Source organism: Strix uralensis, chromosome 12 (genome assembly GCF_047716275.1).
Source record: "Strix uralensis isolate ZFMK-TIS-50842 chromosome 12, bStrUra1, whole genome shotgun sequence".
In the NCBI taxonomy this organism is placed as follows: domain Eukaryota; kingdom Metazoa; phylum Chordata; class Aves; order Strigiformes; family Strigidae; genus Strix; species Strix uralensis.
This window is the reverse complement of record NC_133983.1, coordinates 20,770,311-20,792,418: the sequence shown is the minus strand read 5'-3', so window position 1 is coordinate 20,792,418 and position 22,108 is coordinate 20,770,311. Positions and strand designations below refer to the sequence as shown.

The 22,108-nt window shown below is 37.7% G+C and overlaps 1 protein-coding gene across 4 annotated transcripts in view; it reads right to left on the bottom strand.

The window, feature by feature from the left end:
* CDH13 (cadherin 13) overlaps positions 1-22,108 on the bottom strand; it is a 516,835-nt gene that overhangs the window by 93,169 nt on the left and 401,558 nt on the right. For all 4 annotated transcript variants that reach the window (XM_074881611.1, XM_074881610.1, XM_074881609.1 and 1 more), the window contains one exon: positions 7,214-7,354. In XM_074881611.1, coding sequence (XP_074737712.1) covers positions 7,214-7,354 — 141 coding nt within the window. The remainder of the gene's footprint in view (positions 1-7,213; positions 7,355-22,108) is intronic.

Here is a 22,108-nt window from a genome sequence, read left to right as displayed (position 1 = left end):
AACTGAGAGTAGTGACCAATTATTAAACATGAAGAAATGGTACAGTTAATAGAACTTTACTGAAAATTTCAAATATTGTGTTATTTTTGCACTGAGAACTGCATGTTCACAGTCTTCATTTAGAAAATAAAATATTTATGACCATTTAGATGCTTGTTTCCTTTCACATGGATTTAATAAATAGCTTTTCATTTGCCTAATAGATACTCTCTAAACTAAATTAATAGATACCTTGCAAAGGGACTCTAGTAGAAACACATATACATCTACATCTTTGCCTCAGCTTAAACATAAAACACAAGCCAGTTATGGGACAACTTGATCTCCTGTTTTCACCAACACTGCTAGGTTAATCTTTGTGGGAAAAAACATGAGTATCACAGGTTTAACACAAGAGTTATTTATTTATTTTAAGAAACAGACAATATATCCTGAGTTGCAAAGTTGTCTCCTTCATGCATGGTCTTGATTATACAAGAATAAAAAAGGTATTAGGGGCATACTCTGTCCTCCATATCTATGAGGACAACAGAAGAAGTAATGATTTTAAGTTCTAGCAAAGGAAATTCAGATTATGCTATGCAGAAATTTTCATTGTTAAGAGCTGTGCAGGAACAGATTGAGGAGCCTTTTGATTTTCAATCTCTGGATGTTTTAAGAATAGGCAAGACAGGTATCTTACAAGAATGATATAGGAATACTGCCTTGATCCCGTTTCCTCTATTTTCCATGACCAGAGAAATTATCTTTGAATTTTGCCTTTCACAAATGAAAAATATACCAAGTAATGTCTTTCATTTGTTTTCAAGGAGGCTCTTGGGCACCTGGAGCTTCAGATATGTCAAATGTGTTAGTGAACTGCTACAAGAGTGAAAGTAAAGCTGAGTGAAAAGGTCAGTGCAAATATTTATCCGGTGTAGGGGGGTTCTAAAGGGTAAGATAGGCTTCAGGAGCCTTGCTAGCTGTATTTACAGCTCTAGAAAAACCAAGGATGGCCAAAGAGCTCATCTCTGGTGATCCCTAGCCATCATGAAGCTCTTCATTATGCCAAAGTTTACTAACAGCTGTAGAGGCTTTGTCCTGCTCTGTTGAGTTTCTGTATGAATTCTGCTTTCTCTTCATGTAAATTGTCTCATGGTCCAAAAATGGGAGCCAAATGAAAATTCCAATATGCATTTTGTTCATGTGATTTTGCTAAAATGGTTTTGTCCATTCCACAAAACTATTTCTCGTGACAAAGCAGTACTGGGGACAGTTTGCTCCAATCTGAACAGGTTGCTAGAATTTAAGACTGGTTCCCATAACATTCAGGCCATAGTACAGCTCCATTTCTTAATTATTAGCCTGGTAGTGGCTTCTTATCTGTTCAGATAGTCTTACTGCTGCTCAAGTATGTCAGCTCAATTGTCTGGCCTTCCAACATCCAGCATGAGAGAACAGTACATGAAATGGGAAAAAGCCAACTCAGCTTGTTCTCACCACCTTGCCGAGCCACGCTGGCAGCTCCTGCTAGTCTTTTACCTCTGCTCAGTCTGGTTTACACACTGACTTCCCTCCCAAGAGGAGAGTGAAAGAGGGCTGGTACCCTGGCTGTGTCCCTGATCTGTGCGTTAGGACAGCACTCTTCTGCTCAGTTTTGCACACAACTCCTGGTCCTCACTAGTGATTTCTCCAAATCAGATGTAATGGTCTAGAGGAGGGAGTTGCAGGGGAATCACCTACCATTAAAAGAATTGTTAGTGTCCAAAGGTAGAGTCCAGCTCACTGGCAAGACCCACAGAGAAAGGAATAAGATCAATTAAGAGTCACAAAAGGCAACATTTTCCCTGTAAAACAAGATAAGAAGGACCAGGGTTGACTTTCAGATCACAGAAGAAGGGGAGGTAGTATTTCTTGTTGTTTTTAAATGTGCAAACTGAACGGATAGGTCTAGTCTGTGTTGGTAAGGTATGTCTAGCATGGGAAATGACAATCTCATGTCTAAGAGAGAAATTTTTGTAAAAGAACTATGGAAAAGAGAGCCAGAAGGAACCTTAAAAGTGCTTTTAGCTTAGTATTTGGTCCTCAATACGATTCAAACAATACCAGGAATCAAGACAGGTACTCTCAAAGCTACAAGCATGTCTCTCAACAGTCTGAGCTGAAAAATAAATCTTTCCAGATGGTGCTCTGAAAGTCTCATATCCTCTTTGAACCATGAGCAGACGGAGATACATATTGTACTCCAGGGGCTGTTTTACCCCAGTGGGTAGCACAACTGAATCAGAAGACAGTGCTGGAAAGTCATCATAAATCATGGTGACAAGCAACCTATTCACTTACAGGTCTCTATAGGAATTGATGAATCATTTATTAAAGCACACATTAGTCATTTATTACTCTTTTATTAACCATTTATCAGTAGGTATTCAAAATGTGAGCAAACCATATTTTTCACTTAAGACTCACAGCCTCACTAGTATATCTCAAATTTCACTGTGGTGATGTTTTGTCAAATTACACAAATTTTATTCTGTTCACAGAAGGCAGGCTCCTTTATTTAACTGGAAAATTAATTTCTAAAAACATATATTAAAAAAAATCTAAACTAGGAAAAATATTGTCCCAACACTTACTCTCCCTGATGTGACAGAATTCTTTTCTATTTTACATTGCTTTGTCCCAGAAATGAATGAAATTGAAGGCGAGGATGGAAATAGCAGAAAGAGAAATTGTCTCCAGAATGAGATTGTTCCCTGGCCAAACAAAGTCTCTCTTCCTTATATGAAGTAAGAGCACTCTGACACTGCTTTTCAATGTATGACTAGGGATGTGCTGCCGTCCCAAATCTGTGGTGAAGGAAAGATGTGAGAACTAGGTGGACTGTAGAAAAATCATCCCCTTAAGCCACATCACTGCATTCTTCTCTCACATGCCGGTTTGCATTTACTTAGGAAAGACAATATATCAGCTATTAAGGGAAAATAATGTATTACTAAAGAGCAGCAATGGAAGCTTCCTCCTTGGGAACAGACACTTTAAAAATACATGACAGAAGAGGGAGGTAACTATTCTCAGTGGAATCCCATTACTGAACATATACTCTTCATTCAATAATGGTATAAGACCAGAAGTACGATTCGGTGGACTACTCTTTCGGAGAAGGAAGAATAGACAGGAAAGGGTCAAATTCATATGGCTAGCTGCGTGAAACAGTATTTTTATCTCCCCTGGATCTTAGGGAAGATCTGGGCAGAACCATGCCTACAGGAACAGATACGAGAGAAGTATTTGCCAGTTTGTGGCTTCCAGCAGATGCTACACTGCTAATTTTTCATCACACTTCAACCACAGTGACATTAACTATAGACTAAAATCACTGTTTTGCAGGCACACAAAACTGCAGTGGTCTGTCACCAATTGTTAAAGTAACACAGGAAAATTATTCTAATTTTTCTTAATGTGCTAGGCATAAAAACAATACTCAGCACCATTAGTGTTCATTCAGTCTAACTCATTCCCACAGAGTTTGAATATCCTGCAGTACACAAACCAGGTTCCAGATTTTCCAGAACGATCAATTCCTGCTCCTTGCTTTGCTTCATTTCTTACTTTCACATAAGCAATCCCTTGCTGCTGCAGAAAAGCTAAGCCTAAGGCCTTAACTTGCTGGAAAGGAAATGCCAAATTGCTCTTTGTGATACAAAATACATGCTGTATTCAGTAATAATTCACAAAATGAATTTAAAAACTCTTTCATATTATAGGAATAGGGTTGTAAATTTTCAAAACTTCCTGAAGAAGAGGCCACTAACTTTACAAGTATCTATATTTTCATTTGCTATAATTTAAATCTGGCACAATATTCCAGCCATTGTGACCTTTTAAAAGGTAGACCTTGTTACCTCACCTGGGATATTTGGAGGAGCTCTTAAAATATTGCTCTTTTAGGCATTAAAGATGAATTTATTTAAACCCCTGGAGGGAACAGGGTATTGTTTGCATGTCTGAATGCATTTTTGCACTGCTCAGAGCCTATTATGAACAGTAAGGGTAAGTATATATGTGAAATAGAATAAAGCAGATATTTTGGTCGTGAGTGATGGGGAAGTAACAAAATAATTAACTGGGCTGAATCCCACAAAGCAGTGTCTCATACATTAACCCATCAAAGTACCTGACACATACTTATAACCTCAAGGGCTTAAACTACTCCTCTGAAGTTAATGGAAGTGCTGTGTTGGATCACAGCCGGGTTGTTCAGCTGCTTCTGTGATTATGCCCTGACACATTATCAGTGAATTTTTCCCTAAACACAAAGACCACAACTGCATCAGAATGGCATGGGTGTGTTACACAGGGGAAAAAAATAGCAGATGGAAAAACAGATTCACTAGACAAGTATGCCCTCTTCCAGCAACATCTACATAGACCCAGTAGAGGTGACTGCAAAACTACGTACAGCAACAAAGGAGCATTTAGACCTTTCTGAAAACATCAAATAAAGACCTTTAATGAGCACCTTGAACACATGTGTAAGGACCTGACCTTCAAGGTATAAATATAGTAAATAGGAGTACACAGAAGTGTAGTATTGCTTAGGGGTAGATCCATAAACTCGTTTGTGGAGAAAAAAAAAAGGAAGACATCGGACAAGTGTCAGAAGATAAAACTCCTCTCCAATGGACAGAGACATGCTCACGGATGGCTGAGATTGCCTTGCATGGGGGAATCAAAGAAAGATCTGTTAACACATGGAAGACTTCTTGGAAATAGAAATACATAGAAATATAGAAATCTTCAACTTTGGAGAAAGGTATGAAAAAAATGATTAAACATCTGTCTTGGCATTAATATTATTGAAATCATATATATACAATGCATTCTACATTCTCCAAAACACCATTTAGTGCATAGTCTGGGGTACCCAGTGTTGTACTGATACACTGTCCAGACTTTTGAACAACTCCAGCTCTCATTACTTCACTGAAAGCCTTCACTGTGTCAGATCAGGAATGAATTTGGCCCCTGTGCTTTCAGATGAAGAGAACACATTGAAAACATGGCTTAACTGAGCTACATCAACAGCATATGACAAATAAAGGCAGAGCTATTTTAGGTAGAAATTATACTGTCAGAAGAAAACATACGCCAGTAAATAAGCATTTGTTTTATAAAAGGGAAAAACACATTGAGAAAAACTATCTCTAAAGGGAAGGAAGACAGCTAGGAAAGCATGTCAATACCATAAGAACCCAATTCTAAAGCAGGCAGTCGCAAAGTAAATAAAAGAAGATGCACTCTGAAATCAAACCTTCAGATTTACTGAATTTGAGCTTTCTACTTCAAAAGTTATCTTGTAAAATATGTCTTTTTCTTTCAAGTCTTCAAATTAATAGTATCACAGCATGTGGTATGCAACTGGTATTTAAATACAATAACTGAGTACTTTAAACAGTAAGCCAAAAAAGTAGCATTACCCCTATTAATAGACACTCTCCCTCCTCTTACACTACTTATTTTAAAATAGAGTATATGTTTCTAAAGGGGCCTGACACCATATGTCTAAAGACTGATTTTTCCTGCCTTATTCATGGAATAAAAATATCACTTAGAAAGGCAGAGGGAAGATTTCTGAGGTCATTAACATCTCTAAATAGTGAAAGGTTCAAAACCATGTCACAATGTATTAAAAAAAAAAAAAAAGAGATGTCTCTGTGGGAAGATTTGTATGTCATATAAAGTGAGAGAAAAATGTATAAGACCGGACTTTTCAAAGAAAGCTACATAATGCTGCCTCTTCATACCTGCTATTTTATTTCCATACTGAAACCACCAGACTTTCAAAGGTACAGAGTACCTTTTACTATCACTGACTGAACTGAATTTATAAACATTTCTAAATTTCCACAGAAATAGACAGTGTCTGACAGAAGATTTGGGGCTAAGCAGGCACCCAAGTTTTTTAACATGCTTGCACAAATTAAGTAAAAGAGGACATATAATTATAGAAAGATATCTTAAAAAAAATTCTATTGAAAGAGATATAGAAAGATTTCTTCAAAAGAAGAAATCTCAAAGTTAAATAATATTCCTGTTGGGAAAATTGTCATTGTTTCTTATTTCTTCTTCCCTTTTTTTAAAAAACCTTCTCCATCCTTTTTTAATCTGGTTATCCAGTTTGCATTTATAAAAGAAATAATTAAAGTAAACTTGCAGTAATTTGTTTCAAAATAATCTGTGGTCAAATTGTTAAAATTAGGCCAGAAAAAAATAATTAAAAAAGGTAAAAACATACCTTAAGGAGAAAACCAAGACTTCTATAACAATAGGCTTTCCTTTTATTCTTCTAAATTTAGCTTAAAATCAGCATCCCTCACACTCACTTCACATCTTTTGGGAATATTCTTTAAAATCTGCAGAGCCTTGGGAAACTTTTACAGCAAAATCCAAACTAGCAGTTATTAGGTAAAACTTTTGACACTCTCTAATTCTCTCCACATACCAGAGGAAAAAGAAAAAAAATAAAATCAGACTAACAATAAATGTAGGGGAGGGAAGGAAGCAATGTGAGAAGGGCGGGAAATTTGGTAGATGCTTTGCCTGAAACCAGAAGCTTTGATGTAGCAGTACTACACTCTCCTGCAGGCAGTGAATATCTTTTGGTTTGGTTTGGGTTTTTTTCAGAGTTTTCAGAAGTCTTCAGTGGAATTCAACTTGCAGGGGAAAAAACTTTCCTTGCAAATTCCACCTGTAGGTTAAAATTAAAGCTTTTAGAACTAGAGCTTTCATTACAGAACTCTCAACACTAGCCGTCTCAGAGGTGAAGTACTGAAGCCAGGACAAAATATGTTGATCTCATTCATGTTCCTGACAATCAAAAGCCCTAAGCTAGAACACAGGTAAGAGGGAATCTATTTTCCCCTGCAGGAGCAAAAGGAGAAAGTTGCCACTAGGAAACTTATTTTACAGGTTTTCATCCTGCTAGCCAACCTCTGAATGACATCTCTTGACATAAATTTCTACCTTGTGGTTGCATTTTTTTTTTTTTTTAAATGATGCATACAAATTTATTAATGTAAAAAAAGAAAAGAGCAGCTCCAGGAAAGTCTGTCACATTGAGTTAAAAACATGTCTTTAAATATTTTCTTCCATTAAGGAATATTTTTATATTTAGAAACAAGCTAATTACAATTGCATGCACCATTTTGTAGAACACAGATGGCAAACTTACCTCCTTCTTGGTAAATTCTGGAGGATGGTCATTTTTGTCATCAATAAGAATAGTGGCAGTTGCTGTGCCAGTTAGTCCCACATCAAGACCACCCATATCCTTTGCTTCTATAACTAGCTCGTATTTCGGGGTTTCCATAGTCTGAAAAAAGAACAGAAAAGGAAAGGTTAAAAAAACCCCACCGCAACAGATTACAAATTAGTTTTAACTCATGTTAAAATAATAAATAAAAAAAGCTAAAACTTAATTTGGCCTGACAAAACATAGCATAGAAACAGATCTGTTATCACAGTGTTTTACCAAAACACAACCACAGCTTTCTATGAGCTTCAGCTGCTACAATGGAAACCTTATTTGGAATACAGTATGAAGGAATACCAGTGAATATTGGTAAAGAGTACCTAATCTATCCTGTTATTTAAAGAGATTAGGAAAAAGGAAAGAAATTAAAATATACCTGCTCTTTAAGAGTAAGCTCTCACTTCAGTGCACCGATATTTAGCAGCTTGCTTTATCAGTGGTATGATAGGTACATAATTAAATACTAATGTCACAATCTACATATAAATTCATTTTATTAAATCACATCCATTCTATGTATTAGCATTTAGAATGGTAATCAAAGTTTGCTTCACTGTAAGAAACAAGAAAGCAGTTTCTAAAATGGGCAATGACTGCCAGTTATTGCACAACGCAAATGTGTATAGTAACATTTATGATTTACATCTATAATATCCGATTCTTATGTCATGGTTATTTATCTGACTGCCTACCTATTGTAGAAACAGACAGCATAGGTCCATATCAAAAGCCATCCTTAATTTCCCTCCCTTGAAAGACAGCTATAACTTGGAAAAAAAATCCAACTGTGGCCACCATTCTGCAATGGGAATGCAACAGCATTTCTAATTCACCTCTCACATCAGGCACGAAAGCACATCTGTTTGCTAGCTGGACAATGGGTTAGTAATACATCCCATTAAAGGGAGCTATTATCAGCATCAGAACCTGCTCCCATGGAACTTGTACAGAATTTTGACATGGATTTCACTGGAGACAAGACCAGGCACATAATTAAAATGAATATTTTCCCCATTTGTATGGCTGCCTTATATGGAACCATCTGCCTGAAGACCATATGTGCTGCATCATCAATGGAGAACACAGATGGAAAAGTGCTGCATTCACCTTTAAAACTATATGGTAAGAATATCACATGGGCTCAGGAGTGTTTTTTAAAACCTTTCTTGAAAAATAAGTCTGGATCTCAGGGGCAAAATGACATAATGATGCTGAAAGGGTGGCTAGGGCACCACTGCTAGAAGGCTTTTTTAACCTCAGACCAGCTCTATCAGCCAACTGTGTTTACAAGAACCAAGGCTACACATCTTTGACATCACTCATCCTATGTCCTTTGTCTAACAGTTTTCCAGAGAATTAACATTCAGGGAGACAATTGGTGTGAAACTCCATATAGCAACACAGTGCTCTCTATCTACCACCCAGACACTGCCTTATAAAGCAGAATCAAGGAAGCTGATGTAGAGCTTATCCTGTAGCAGAGAACATAGAATAGTTTGGGATGGAAGGGACCTTTAAAGGTCATTAAGGTCATCTAGTCCAACCCCCCTGCAATGAGCAGGCACATCTTCAACGTGATCCAGTTGCTCAGAGCCCTGTCCAACCTAACCTTGAATGTTTCCAGGGATGGGGCATCTACCACCTCTCTGGGCAACCTGTTCCAGTGCTTCTCACCCTCATCATAAAAAAATTTCTTTGTTATACCTAGTCTGAATCTACCTCGTTTATAGTTTCAAACCATTACACCTTGTTCTACTGCAACAGCCTCTATTAAAAAGTTTGTACCCATCTTTAAGTACTGGAAGTCTGCTCTAAGGTCTCCCCAGAGCCTTCTCTTCTCCACACTGAACAACTCCAACTCCCTCCGCCTTTCCTTGCAGGAGAAGTGTTCTATCCCTCTGATCATCTTTGTGGCTTCCTCTGGACCTGCTCCAACAGGTCCATGTCTTTCTTGTACTGGGGACCCCAGAACTGGATGCAGTACTCCAGAGGTGGGGTCTGACCAGAGCAGAGTAGAGGAGGAGAATCCCCTCCCTCGACCAGCTGGCCACACCTGTCTTGATGCAGCCCAGGACAGGGTTGGCTTTCTGGGCTGCGAGCACACAGTGCTGGGTCATGTCCAGCTTTTCATCCACCAGTACCCCCAAGCCCTTCTCTGCAAGGCTGCTCCCAACCCATTCACCCCCCAGCCTGTATCTTGCCAGTTAAAATTTTAAAAGAGTTATTTCTCATCTCTCGCTTAGCAAAGCAACTTCTTAGGTCACACAATCATCTCTGTAGCTAAGTGATTTGAAAGCATTTACTAAATACTGCATTTTGCATTATGCATTTTCCTGGGTACATCATGACACCTTTCTTGGAGTGTGTATAAGAAGGAGATCCCAGTTCCTTAGTACTTAGATCTTGAAGAATTTTTAGGCCATGAGAGAAGCAACCCTATCAGTTGCTCATCAGATCAGCTATTATGAAGCAATATATTTGCATGTAAAATCAATGAGTCAAGCCAGAAGACATATTTAGTTCTAAAAACATATGGACTACTAGAAAATCAGATGCCACTGCCACATAGGGGATCCTAAGAAATGTATTTCCTTAAGTCTTACAACATTATTCCATGAAATTAATCTCAGAAGGCAGCAAACCCAGAACAGGATTTTGATTTATAACATTATATAAATATACGCAAAGAAATATGACTGACATGTCTCCAACACAAATTCAGATTACAGAGTGGAACAAAATTTACAGTTTTCATATACTTATTTTCTAAAATGCATTCAATATACTAAAACCCGAATGGAACTTCCCTCCCCTCCCCTAGATGCAACTTTTTCATTATTTTGATTAGAAAGTTGTTATTATCGTATGGAAAACTTGCAAAGCCATTTATCACTTGATGCTTGTAAGCCTCTTTGCTCAGAAAGAGGCCCATTTTTACTCACAAATTGGCCTTTTTTCCTTTGAAAACTGTCCCATTTTCTATTGAAAGCAAGCCCATTTATGCTAGAAATTGTGTCTACTGCAGCAGAAATTTCTGTGACAGGAGTCCAATGTTTAAGCTCGCAACAGAATGTGAAAAACATTGAATTTTGAGTAGTATTTCATATCATTATGAATACTTCACACTTCCCCGCTATGCAGCACTTTCTACATCTAGTTCTGTCACCAAATATTTGCTTTGTTAGAGAAAGCAACTCCTAACAGATCCAAACCCGAGAGCAGAGGCATGTTCCCGTCAGATGCTCTCTTTACACTAGGAGATTGCATGTAAAGGACATTTTAGCATTTCTTATACTTGTAGCCCAGCTAATTCAGGCACTAGAAGCAATTATTTGGATCTGTGTGAATTATCACACTCCTGGTAAATCCTGGGACATGCAAGAGGGGATCTGTGGACAGAATATGGGTCCCTGTGCTCTTATTCATTCCATTCCTCAGCTGATGACCCTGCAGAGGGCCAGGGTCTGTGCTGGGCGCATCCCCCGGGGTAGGGCCTGCAGTGCAAGCTGTCATGGAAACTCCTTGGCTTTTCCCTCTTCACAATGCTCAAGCCTCTACTGCAGTGCAGTCCCTCCCTGCACTTGCGCCCATCTTGTGTGAAATGAGTGCTCCTGAAAGCGGGCAGTGAAGGAGAAAAGCAGCCTTCCTTCACCTCCTCCATCCCTGCTACGCAGGTTACACATCCCTGCAGGTTAGGGATAATTCAGTACCCACTACTGGTAGCATTTTGGGACCCCCCAAAGTTGCTCAGACTGTCATTCCACCATGACATTTCCTGTCATTAAACCCAGGCCCCCTGTTTCTCAAAGCAGTGACTTAGTCCCTGAAGCACACTTGCAAAAACAATCCAATTAATAACATTTGGATAGTGCAATATTAGCAATATAAATATGCAACAACACTCAACAAAGTGGATCTACAGCTAAAAAGGATAATAGATGATTTTAATAAATGAACACTGTTGCTGTTTGTGTGGCTTACTATTTATCAACTATGACTTTGTGGAGTGTAACACTGTTGAGAGGTTTTGTATAATTACAGCAGGAGAACCATTCCTTTCCCCATAAATTTTCACTTTAGTCATTTAGCCACGGCAGGGGTGACACTGGCAAATTGTTTGGTTTGCCAAGGAGGTGAGCTGTGCCGTAAATGTTTTCCTTTGAAGGTCCACCCACTGCCATTCTCACCAGTGTTAACATTCCTATCAGATTTCACTCTCCTGCTGCCTTGACATAACTGGTTCAGCACTAGTAAGCAACGAGAGGCCAGAAAAGCACTTTTTCAGAATTCAGATTCCTGACAAAGTCAGCAGGATCTAATCACAACAGAGGGAAATAAACAGTTCAGGGCAGATACACATAGGTGGAACAAACCAAGTGATTATTTTTAGGTAGTGCTGAATAAAACCAACTAATGATGGTTTTCTGCTGAGTTTTAATCTGTTAATATTTTGTACAGATACAATAAAAAACTATCAGTGACTTAAGAGAAGCAAGCCATGGCTAGTATTTCACACTGCCAGCAGTAACAGTCCAAGTCTTGGTACAGGCTATCACCTGCAAGCTGTAGGGCATTCATGTCCCATTTAAATTCAGCTGGAAGGGACAGCATCCTCAGTACAGCAGGACTCAATGTACATTAACTCAAGATGGAAACAGGTGGAACTACTTGCACGATTAGAAGAAAGGTTTAGGACCCTTAGGTAACCACTGGTATTTTCAAACTTGTCCAAGTCCTGAATTTCCAGTTAGGTACATGGACTCTCAAAGCCTTGGTACTGCTACCGAGCAATAACAACAACAAATTCCCTCTCTGCAACTTCACATGTCCAAAGCTTTTAGAAGTGTGACCAATGTATCTCCCCTTGTTTTTATTTATCTGGTAAGGTAGTGCAATCACCCAGGAGGTTGATGTTTTCACTGAGGCCTGGCTTTTTTCCGTCTATCTTTAGACGTTCAAATTAAGTGTCTACTTTTTAGAGCATCACTGCCACAGAGTGAAAGGAGAGAAGCCATCACTGTGTTTGTCTGCACTGATGATCTCAGGAGCTCAGTGCTCCCCAGTGCACGTACCTTGGTGTATGACTAAAGCTGGCTGAAGATCTTAATGACTTGATAAAGATCACAGAAAGTAGCACCCAAAGTGAGGAACAGAAATCACATTCTGTCACTGTATTAAAGAAGGATATTCAGGCAGTGAATGATTAATAGTTTATGTAGATTCGATGGCCCTAGTAACTGTACCTTTGGTTGTGGGAGGAGGTAGGAAGAAAAATCTAATTTTGCTCAACTTCTGAAGTTCAAAAATTTTGGTCACACTTTTTATTTGAATATAAAGAAAAGCAGAATAAGTAAAGCAGATTCATAAGAAAGAAGAGCATGGGAAAACTCTTGTAACAAAGACCTCTTTTTGCCATTGACACCTGAAGCAGTTATTACTAAATCTAATCTCTAAAGTTGGCATATAGATTGCACAGGTATGAAAAGCACTTCATTCTGGCTGAAAATTGAAATCCTGGTCACTGTTAGAGTCTGTCAGATACAACGTACATTGGGAAGCCTATTTACTAAAATAATGCTTTCTCTTTTTCCAATATAACTATCTAGTTATTTTCAGAAGATAATATATTTTCTGGGAGGACACACTGTGGGGTATTTGGAAATCCATTTGCGACACTGAAGCTAAACTAAGAAGAATTTGGATCAAGGCTTAATCTTCTTCATAACATATGAAGTGGACTGGGTTGAGAATTTCAGGCTACTTTAGTCTTTTATTTAATCTGTAATTCAAAAGAAGTTTAAATAAGAGTTCAACATATTTTCTTGTAGATCTTCACAACATTGTTTTTTACTACCAGTGTTTAAATTATATGTAGAGGGGTTGAAAATGGATCATTCTGGCAAACGTAATTTTCCCCTTTTGTATTTTTTCACATCATCAGCCTGCTACTCAACTTGGTATATTTCATAGTTTAAGTGCATTTGAGGATTCTGCTAAGGATTTCAGGCTGTGAATCCCTGCCTCACATCAGCACCCAGCTAAAAGCTGCAGATAGGCACCAAAGTCTGAAAACAACAGGATTCCAGAAACCATCTCTTCAGTGTTTCCTCCTGGCTGGGTGACCCCCATGAAGTGCCTTTAGCAAGGTCTCTATCCAGTGCTCTCCAGTCACTGAAAGACACCTATGAACTGCATGTCCAGAAAAGAGCACACACACACACACACAACACCCAGGCTTTCATTTGGTGCTTCAGTGCTTCATCTGAAAAAACCTAGGGAGAACAGAAATTACGGAATTCACATAAATTACTCAGTTGCTCAGATCAAAACTTACACCGTTTGGGAAGCAAACACTGTACAGAATGTTCAAAACTCTTGTAAGTGTTTTGAGTATCCTTTCAGGCTATCTTAATACTTATTACCAATAGAGACCTTTTTTACTGTTTTGTGGATATTAGTATTTTCTGTAACAATGAAACAATGCCTTAATACTTCTATTTATAATCTGTTCATAAATGATGTTTTCATGCATAATACTATATCAGTAGTGTGCTACCATATCATAGTTGTTACTAATGCCTTTATAATATAATGCTACGCAGAAATAAAAATTGTTAGGATTTAAATAATTTCAGTTCATGCTAAATAAATGCTTGTGTTCATTTAAAATGATAATTGCATATAGCACATACTGAATATGTCCTATTAAGACATAATCAATGTTCTTGTTGAGTAACAATATCAACACTGAATCTAACATTGTTCCAGAGTATGCTGTCAGGATTTTGACAAATGTAGAAAAAAAAAAATGAAGCAATGTGACTATTAACAGCTCTAACAGACATAATGCTTTTATAATTGTATTATCAGCATTTATTTTAAATGCCAATTGCTGCTGTGTAAAAAGGGCAAAATATGCAGAGGCTTTGCACTCAGAGCTTGAATTACAGTTTGATGAATACAAAAACCCAAACAATTTTGTAATGTAAATCCTCTTTAGCTCACCAATTTCCAATTTTTTACATCATAAAGGAAGGTCTACAGTTTAATCACTGTAATAATGTTCCTCTGTTATGAAGAAAATCAATATCTATTTACTACCCACAGGAGACATACAGTTCATAGGTATATCTGGAAGCAAAAGGAAGACTAAATTTTCTCCCTCAGCAGTTGCTGTTAAAAAAGGAAAGAAATTGCTCCTAAGTGCTTGATATAAATAGGTTTCCTGGCCAGAGATATTTGTTTCCCAAGAGGAAATATCCAACTATTTAATACCTATGACATATAGGATCAAGACTTTAATTCTTCATAATGCTGACATAACTATAGGGCTGATATACATGGATATGTTTGTTATATTTTACATGGAAATAAAGGAACTGTATGTGCATGTTTCCAATATTTTATGTAAAATTATCAGTTTTGACTGATATGCAAATTAGGATTTAGAGTTGCCATTGAAATCATATAATTTTGGAGAAGGCTGCCAACCATTATGGGGTGACAAGTTTTCTTTTCAGAAATATTAGAAATCTGGAGAAAAACTACTTGCTTACTTCTCACTCACTGTACAAACGTGCATCTTGGCACTTATATACATCACCACTGTATTTGTGCAGACATTAGCTTCACTTAGGGGAGCATCCTTACATTGAGAATGTTATTAATAAGGAATTTCTCCTTGGGTGGAGAACACCAATTTCTAGGACAGAACAGTGACTGAAGCTCTGTTTAGTCTGAGATATTTCCATTTAAATTATTATCATTATGCTACTAACAAAAATAAGCCCTGGGAAGAGAGCAAATATTCAGTATTCTAAAAAAAAAAAAAAATCCTTAATTATCATAAAAGATATAACACCATGAAGTTAGTACCCCTACACTGATTTTTACTAGCCAGAGATATTTCCCTGAGTATAATTTGTTTGGAACAGAGTGGCATGTTGATCTGCAACAGTTACTCACTAGATGCTCATGTTTTGGGAAAAGAAACGTTTTCCATGTCCGCCATGCTAGAAGTAGAAAGTACTATAATAATTTTGAATAGCAATGGAGAATAAGAATCACAATGTTCCAATGAAAATACTTGCTGTTAAATGTCGTTAACGTATACTTTTTTAAAAAAAAAAGCCACTAGCTATGTTTCAGCTTTCTTTCTGGACCAATGTATGCAATTTCTTTTTTTTTTTTTTTAGGAAAAAATTCAGTTGTTTCTCACAATTAAAAAGGTACTGCAGAAACCTTTCATTCCAGTGTGAAAGCATCAATTATTATGTAACTTCTCTTGCTGATTTTAGACCATTTAATCACTCTATTATTATTACATACTTGGAGGTGTCAGGAATACAACTACCACACTCATCTTGCCTAAACCTTCTGTCAACAGCAGACAATAGCTACAGTGAGTGTCTACTCCCCAGTACTGGGTCTGAATAAAGAAAAGAGAACTACATTATAGTCTATATGCACCTATAGACTCTGATATATGCAAACATTCTCTTTGTGTTTACATGTCACTAAGGCTGTTGTTACTGCCATGTCCCTCCAAAGATTGTCCTGAGTTTAAAGAACACATATAATAATGGCTGCTAGATCCGAGTCCCTCCAAGCTCTGTGTTATATGGTAGTCCAACTCACTACCTCAAAGCTCGCTGGAGTCCGTATACCCTTCCTGCAATCACAGACATACCCTTTAGGAGATGAAGCATGTAATTCAGAGGGAGGTGGGTTTGGAGGCTAAGGCAGCTGTAAGATTCTTTTGGAGTTGCTACACACAAATATAATTTGGCCATGAAGCCTGTCCAGGTTGGAGCATCCTTTCCATTATCCATAATTCTTCACAGCTCTGACTTTTCACAAAGTGACATGCTGCCCTAACACACCTTCCCATGTGCTGCATATTCCTGATGTTCCCATTTCCCCTTTCACAATGCTTGCACCAAGGAGAACCCTCAACCCTTCCTGTACATGAAGCACCTGTGTTCTGCTAGCCTGGTCCTTTAACACAGTACCAAAACATTGCTGAAACCATGGCTTTGTATCTCTTCCTTCTTGACTATATACCTACTGGTGATTATATTCTTATTTTTGATGCTGGATAGAAAACACTGTATGTTATTCACAGTAATTAATTGCACCCAGATAAAAGCTATTGCTGGAGTGGGTGGCAAATAGTTTCCCTGATGCTTAACACTTTCCAAGCCTTAACATATTGAACACTGTAACAATACTAATAAACAAAACCTTCCAAGTACTTTTTCATTAAAATCAGAATATATGATCAGAAATGTTAACAGTCTGACTGACAGGTATAGGAGCCATCATTCTCCCCAGTCCTGATTAATACACTTGTAAAGCAATACTGAAACTACTATACATTCTGCCAATTTATACTTAATTATTTTTACAAAGGTAACCATTTGAACAGAGCATATCAAAAGAGCTTTGTCTCAGAATAAATAAATGTCTGCATCAGCACACCCTGCTGCATGAAGGAAGGTGAGATTCAGTTCTCCTGTCTGAACAGGGCATTCAAACCTGGTTGTCTCTACTGCTTCAGAAAGTACTAAACCTCAAGCTAGATATCAGGAGCACTCAAGAACTCACTTTTGGATTACAGATATGTATTTCAACAAAGCTTTCTTTTCAAATCACTATATTTCTGTAACAAATGTTCATTTCCACAAACCAGTATCTTTCCATAAAAACTGTTCTCCTGTAATACCCAATCAGCTCTATTTACAGTGTTAATTATATATTTCATTTTAACGGTCACAATTTGCAATTCAAATAATCTGCAGACCAAAAGATATTTGCTGAAAAAATGTTCAAATAATTTTCAGCCATTAACATATTAGAGTTGTACAATCTGTTTGCAGACAATTTGTGAAGAGAAAGAAGGGCAAAGTTCTTCTAATAAATTATTAGTTGCAAATTATTGAATCATTCTTAGTCACTGCCGTAGGTAGAAATGAGTCTATTTAAATCCAAAACCATAAAAAGACAGACAAGTTTCTCCAACACAGTAACCTACCATGGTTATCAGTAGAGACAGCTTTTCAAATATCTCTATATTAAAATACCTCTGCCAAGAGAATTCCCTAAGTATATGAAGGGTGTAAAGGTTACATAATAAGCATCAGCACACAGAGATGAGTGAAGGTGTTCGGCTGTAACTTTAAGAGAGAAAAAAATACCGAGCAACCCCCTAAGTATTCAAGCCTGAAAAGATCCTCAGCCTAGCATAAATCAGCACAGCTCTGCTGGCTTTAAATTGGCTACCCAAGTTTATTTATACATTTATTAAGCTATAACTTACCATGATTATGAATAAACATGCATATATGCTTTCACGCCACAGTATAAGATGCTTGTGTCTCTTGTAGAACTGGCAGGTTCCCATAGATTTGCATTTAAAACAAAGCAGAACTAAGTGCAAGGGGCTGCCTTCCATCATGGCATCAAGAGCATGAGAGCCAAAGGTCCCAAAACAAACGTTTTGAAAAGAAAGTCCCCAAATTCTTCAAAACAGGAAGATGAAGGTAACATTTCCTGCCTTGTTGCAGGTATAATCACATTAGAATTAGGGAAATCTTGTTCATCAGTAATCACAAGAGGGTGTCTGTGCCTGTGTTCCTGCAACACACACTCTGGAAACTAATGAGATGTTCTATGCATTTAACTCATTGGGGAGTGGGATCTATCTGTGGTATAGATATTTCATACAAAAGCAATAACATGCAGCTGGTCAGCACTCCCCTCTGTTTACTGGAAACAAATTGCTTTCCTAAATTGTGTGGACAGCAGCCAATGTCAGTTATCAGTGATCTCATTGATAAACACGCATTATACCTGCAGCCCTGAAACACAAGAATCCTTCACTGAGCAAAGAAACAAAGGCTCTGTCAAGCATGCTTATCAGTGCTTGAATTTGCTCCTCCTTGAGTCTGAATCAGGCTTAAGAAGCCCTGAAGCATTCCCTGCAGGCTTTGGAGGAGGATACTGAACAGATCCAAAAGGTAAATACTACCTTTCACAAAAGTGTGTCCCAGAAAAGGCATCTGCGGGGGGGGGGGGGGGGGGGGGGGGGGGGGGGGGGGGAGGAGAATAGCTGGAGTTTTATCTTATGGTGCCAAGAAGTGGGTCTGAACAAGGCAGAGGTAAAACTTGAAGGAGTTCAACCTAAGCTTATTCCCAACACCTCTCTTTCCTCACAAAATCAGCTCTGAACCAAGCAACAAACTAATAGCATAGCCTAAATCCTGGACACTATAGGCCTCTGTTACTCCCGGCCTACGCTTATGAGCATATTTTTAAAGGAATGCATTGCAGGAAACTAAGTGAAACCTAATGCTGATTATTTTGTTTCCTGCCACCACCGAGCAATCTATCATCTCACCAGAGCTGAATTTAGATTAATCAAATTGATACCATTGAGACCTGCCTGGATGCCAATGTAACACTTGTACTAATCTACCTCATCATTCCAAGACATCACAGACCCATACAGTGCCTTCCTTCACCTCTTCATCAAACATCAAATCCTAGATGGATGTTCAGGCAAGTCAAATTCATTTAAATGCATCCAGTTGGCAATAGCAAGCCCAGAGGAAGCTGCTTGACCACATGCCCACGCAGGGTTTGTCTATACTATTGCTTCAGCGCTGACCAGGAAAGACCTTTTGAAGTGAACTTTCCCAGTGTTTACGCTTAATACACTCCAGTTTGTATCACTGAGAGTGTGGCAACTGGACTTCTTTCAGCCAAAATCCAACTGGAGAATGTGCCCTGGGTGTCACCTAATTCTTTCCATCAGTGTGATTCAGACTGGGAAACCAGACTAGAGCTGTCTGAAGTGAAAAGCTTCAGTGTACAGTATGGGTGTTGGGTCCTCAACATGAACTATTTTGCTCTAAAGATCTGCTCTACTGGTCTGCTTACCTGCTAACGCAGAAATAGCTTTACAGTCACAATAAACTAGACAGCTATGGCGTTTACAGTATCTAACCAGTGACAGCATTCTCTTACACCAGACCAGGCAGGGACAAGAACCGACAGAAGCCCCTAAGTTCCAAAGACTGAGACACCATAAGAGCGTGGCAGTCGCAAGACAAGGATGAACCATCTGATAAACCATCTGACAGTACCTGATGCAGAGGCTTTTCAAGCAGGTGCTTCATCCTTACCCCCAAACAGCACCTCTTGATCTACAAAAGCTTAGCGTTATTCCTGTGCCCAGTTTATACTGAGGAATATGAACAAGGCCATCTGATCTCTAAGGTCTGTGACTGATCACTGGGAAACAGGTTTCTTGAGAATCTTTGCACAGCAGCTGAAAATGAAAGTTTTCCTTGAGTTTCAATTTATAATCATCTAAACCAATATTCTCTGCCTAGGTAATAAAAGATAATAAGTTTTATGATACCTCCCTAATGCCAAGTCTTTACATAATCTGTTATCAAATGAATCAAAATGAAGCTTACTGGGTTAACGTCAGAAATCACATTCTCACAAATTAGGTGCACTTAGATTATATTTCCCTCCATAAACATTCCAATTCCCACAACAGAAAGCAATGTTATAAAGGTCAGAATGGAAATTGTATTTCTGCTGTGTAATCTGCTTTGCAAATTTGTACCAGTGGTCAAAATGCCCAGAAAACTCAATTACTGACTTGCTATGACAGCCATACATCAGCAGGCCTAGGCAGAGAGAGGTTATTTCTAAAATTAGTACCCTAATGCAAAAAGCATATTCTGTGATTCCAGATGTACCACCTTTGCCTGATGTTTATATTGTTAAATATTAATGGAAGCACTGTCTATTATTTCAGGCATATTATCAGGAACATAATATTATAGTTAAATAGGTGCATTCTAAGTTGGAGTTGAAGAGGAAAAAACCTTCCATGCCCGTTTGAACCACTTACCATTGAAAAGTGGTACTCTAATCAAAATAGTCATCGAATGTTACTTTTAATCACTATTATCATTTTTCCTTTACCTTTAATTTTTTATGCAAATCTTATTTTAGAGCTTACTGTTCTGTTGCCAGTAATAATTCCAGGTAGCTTTTGAAATAAAGGACCTTGCTGAGAATGTAATGAATCAGTAAATGATACTAGCTTTGCTCATGGACAAAAACAATTCTAGTGGCTACATTTATACTCTCATTGGGTTATACCTGCAGAATATAAATTGATCTAATTCTAAATCATCCAAGGGAAAATGATGTAAAATGGATTTCAATTACACTATTGCTGTTTTACCAAAAAGCTTATCACACTATGGGGTGAAAAATCAACCCCTCCATAGGGTTTACTTTCTGATGAAAGACATAACAATGGAATTTTCCATTTAAAAATTTCTCCAGTCAATTTCATTCTTTTCTTACTTAATCCTACGTATCTTTTTATCAGCTTCCTTTCATGATAAAAAATAATTAAATGCCTTATTTGGAATTCCTATACTTTCTGCTTTGGTTAATAAGTTCTATTTTCGCTAAACTTTCATAATCCTACTTATATGTTCTAAGAGCATCCACCAACAAAACAGCTTTTCCCCACCCCCCTAAAGTCAGACTGTTTTCAACCAAACCAAGATTTCTAGGTTATTCTCACTTTCAGACTTAGTCCGCCCCACCTTGTGCAGATTTTGCACTGTAGTACAGTTGCATCTGATGAACAATAAGGGATGTTAACCTGCTACAGGTTGCTCCTTTTATGTTATTGTCTGTGCACTAGAACTGTACACAGCTTCTTTCTGTAAATCAATCTTCAAAAGCTTTTCACATTCACTATGAAAGAAAGAATAGATTTCTAATTAATGTGGTTTATTAGCAATACCAAGATACAGTCTACTAATAGTATGGATTTAGTGTGGTGACCTAAAGGAAAACCAGTAGAAAATAAATATAAAAAAGTAAGTGTGGGAAGATCACGTATGCAGAATAATTTTCCTTTCAAGGATTCTGGAAGATTCAGTAAAGGCATAGCTCTTTCGGTAAATAGAAAAACACAAAGAGGCATAATAATCAGAATCCTGGCAGATTCTTGACATAAAATATAAGACGCATTGCTTGAATAATAAGAAATAATACTGAGGTATAAACTTAACTTCCCTTCTGTACAATCCAGCAGCTGTATGGTTTTTTAGATGTTTAGCAGTTTAGTTTTCTGGCCCAAAATCTTGCTGAAGACTTTGTTTCAGTGAAATAATTTTTTCTTTATAGGAAGTACATTATATTTTTATTCATTGCAATACCATGGTATTTGTTAAAAAAATTGCCTGAAGTAATAGAATTCTCCAAAAGTAAATATTTGGCTAATTTTGTCTGCTTTCCCCCACAGAGTATCACCATAAAATCTTTATGTCAGGTTCTGGAGGACCTGTTATCCTGATCTTCCTGTTCAAGGAAATATTCTGCCAGGAGGTCTGAGATGTGACAGATCTGGGAAGCTTATCTTCATCCTCACAAAGAGATCAGCAAAGTTAATGGGAAAGTTCCCTTCAGCTTCAACACGTCTGGGTGACACATTCTAATGGAAGCAGACTGCACAACTATGTCCTTGGGTAGAAACACAGTGATCCAGTCTTCATTTTAATAATTTGATCATTTTAATCATGACATTGCACTAGCAAAATTATGACAATGCACTCTAATAATGAGACATTAGTTAACCTTATATAATATTGCCTTGTTGTAACTATTTTATATCACATGTAAGGTAACTTAGTAAAATGTATAGAACTGGTACAAAGTTATAGTGATCTAAGACTGCACAGCATATTTGTCTCAGTATTGTACCAATATATC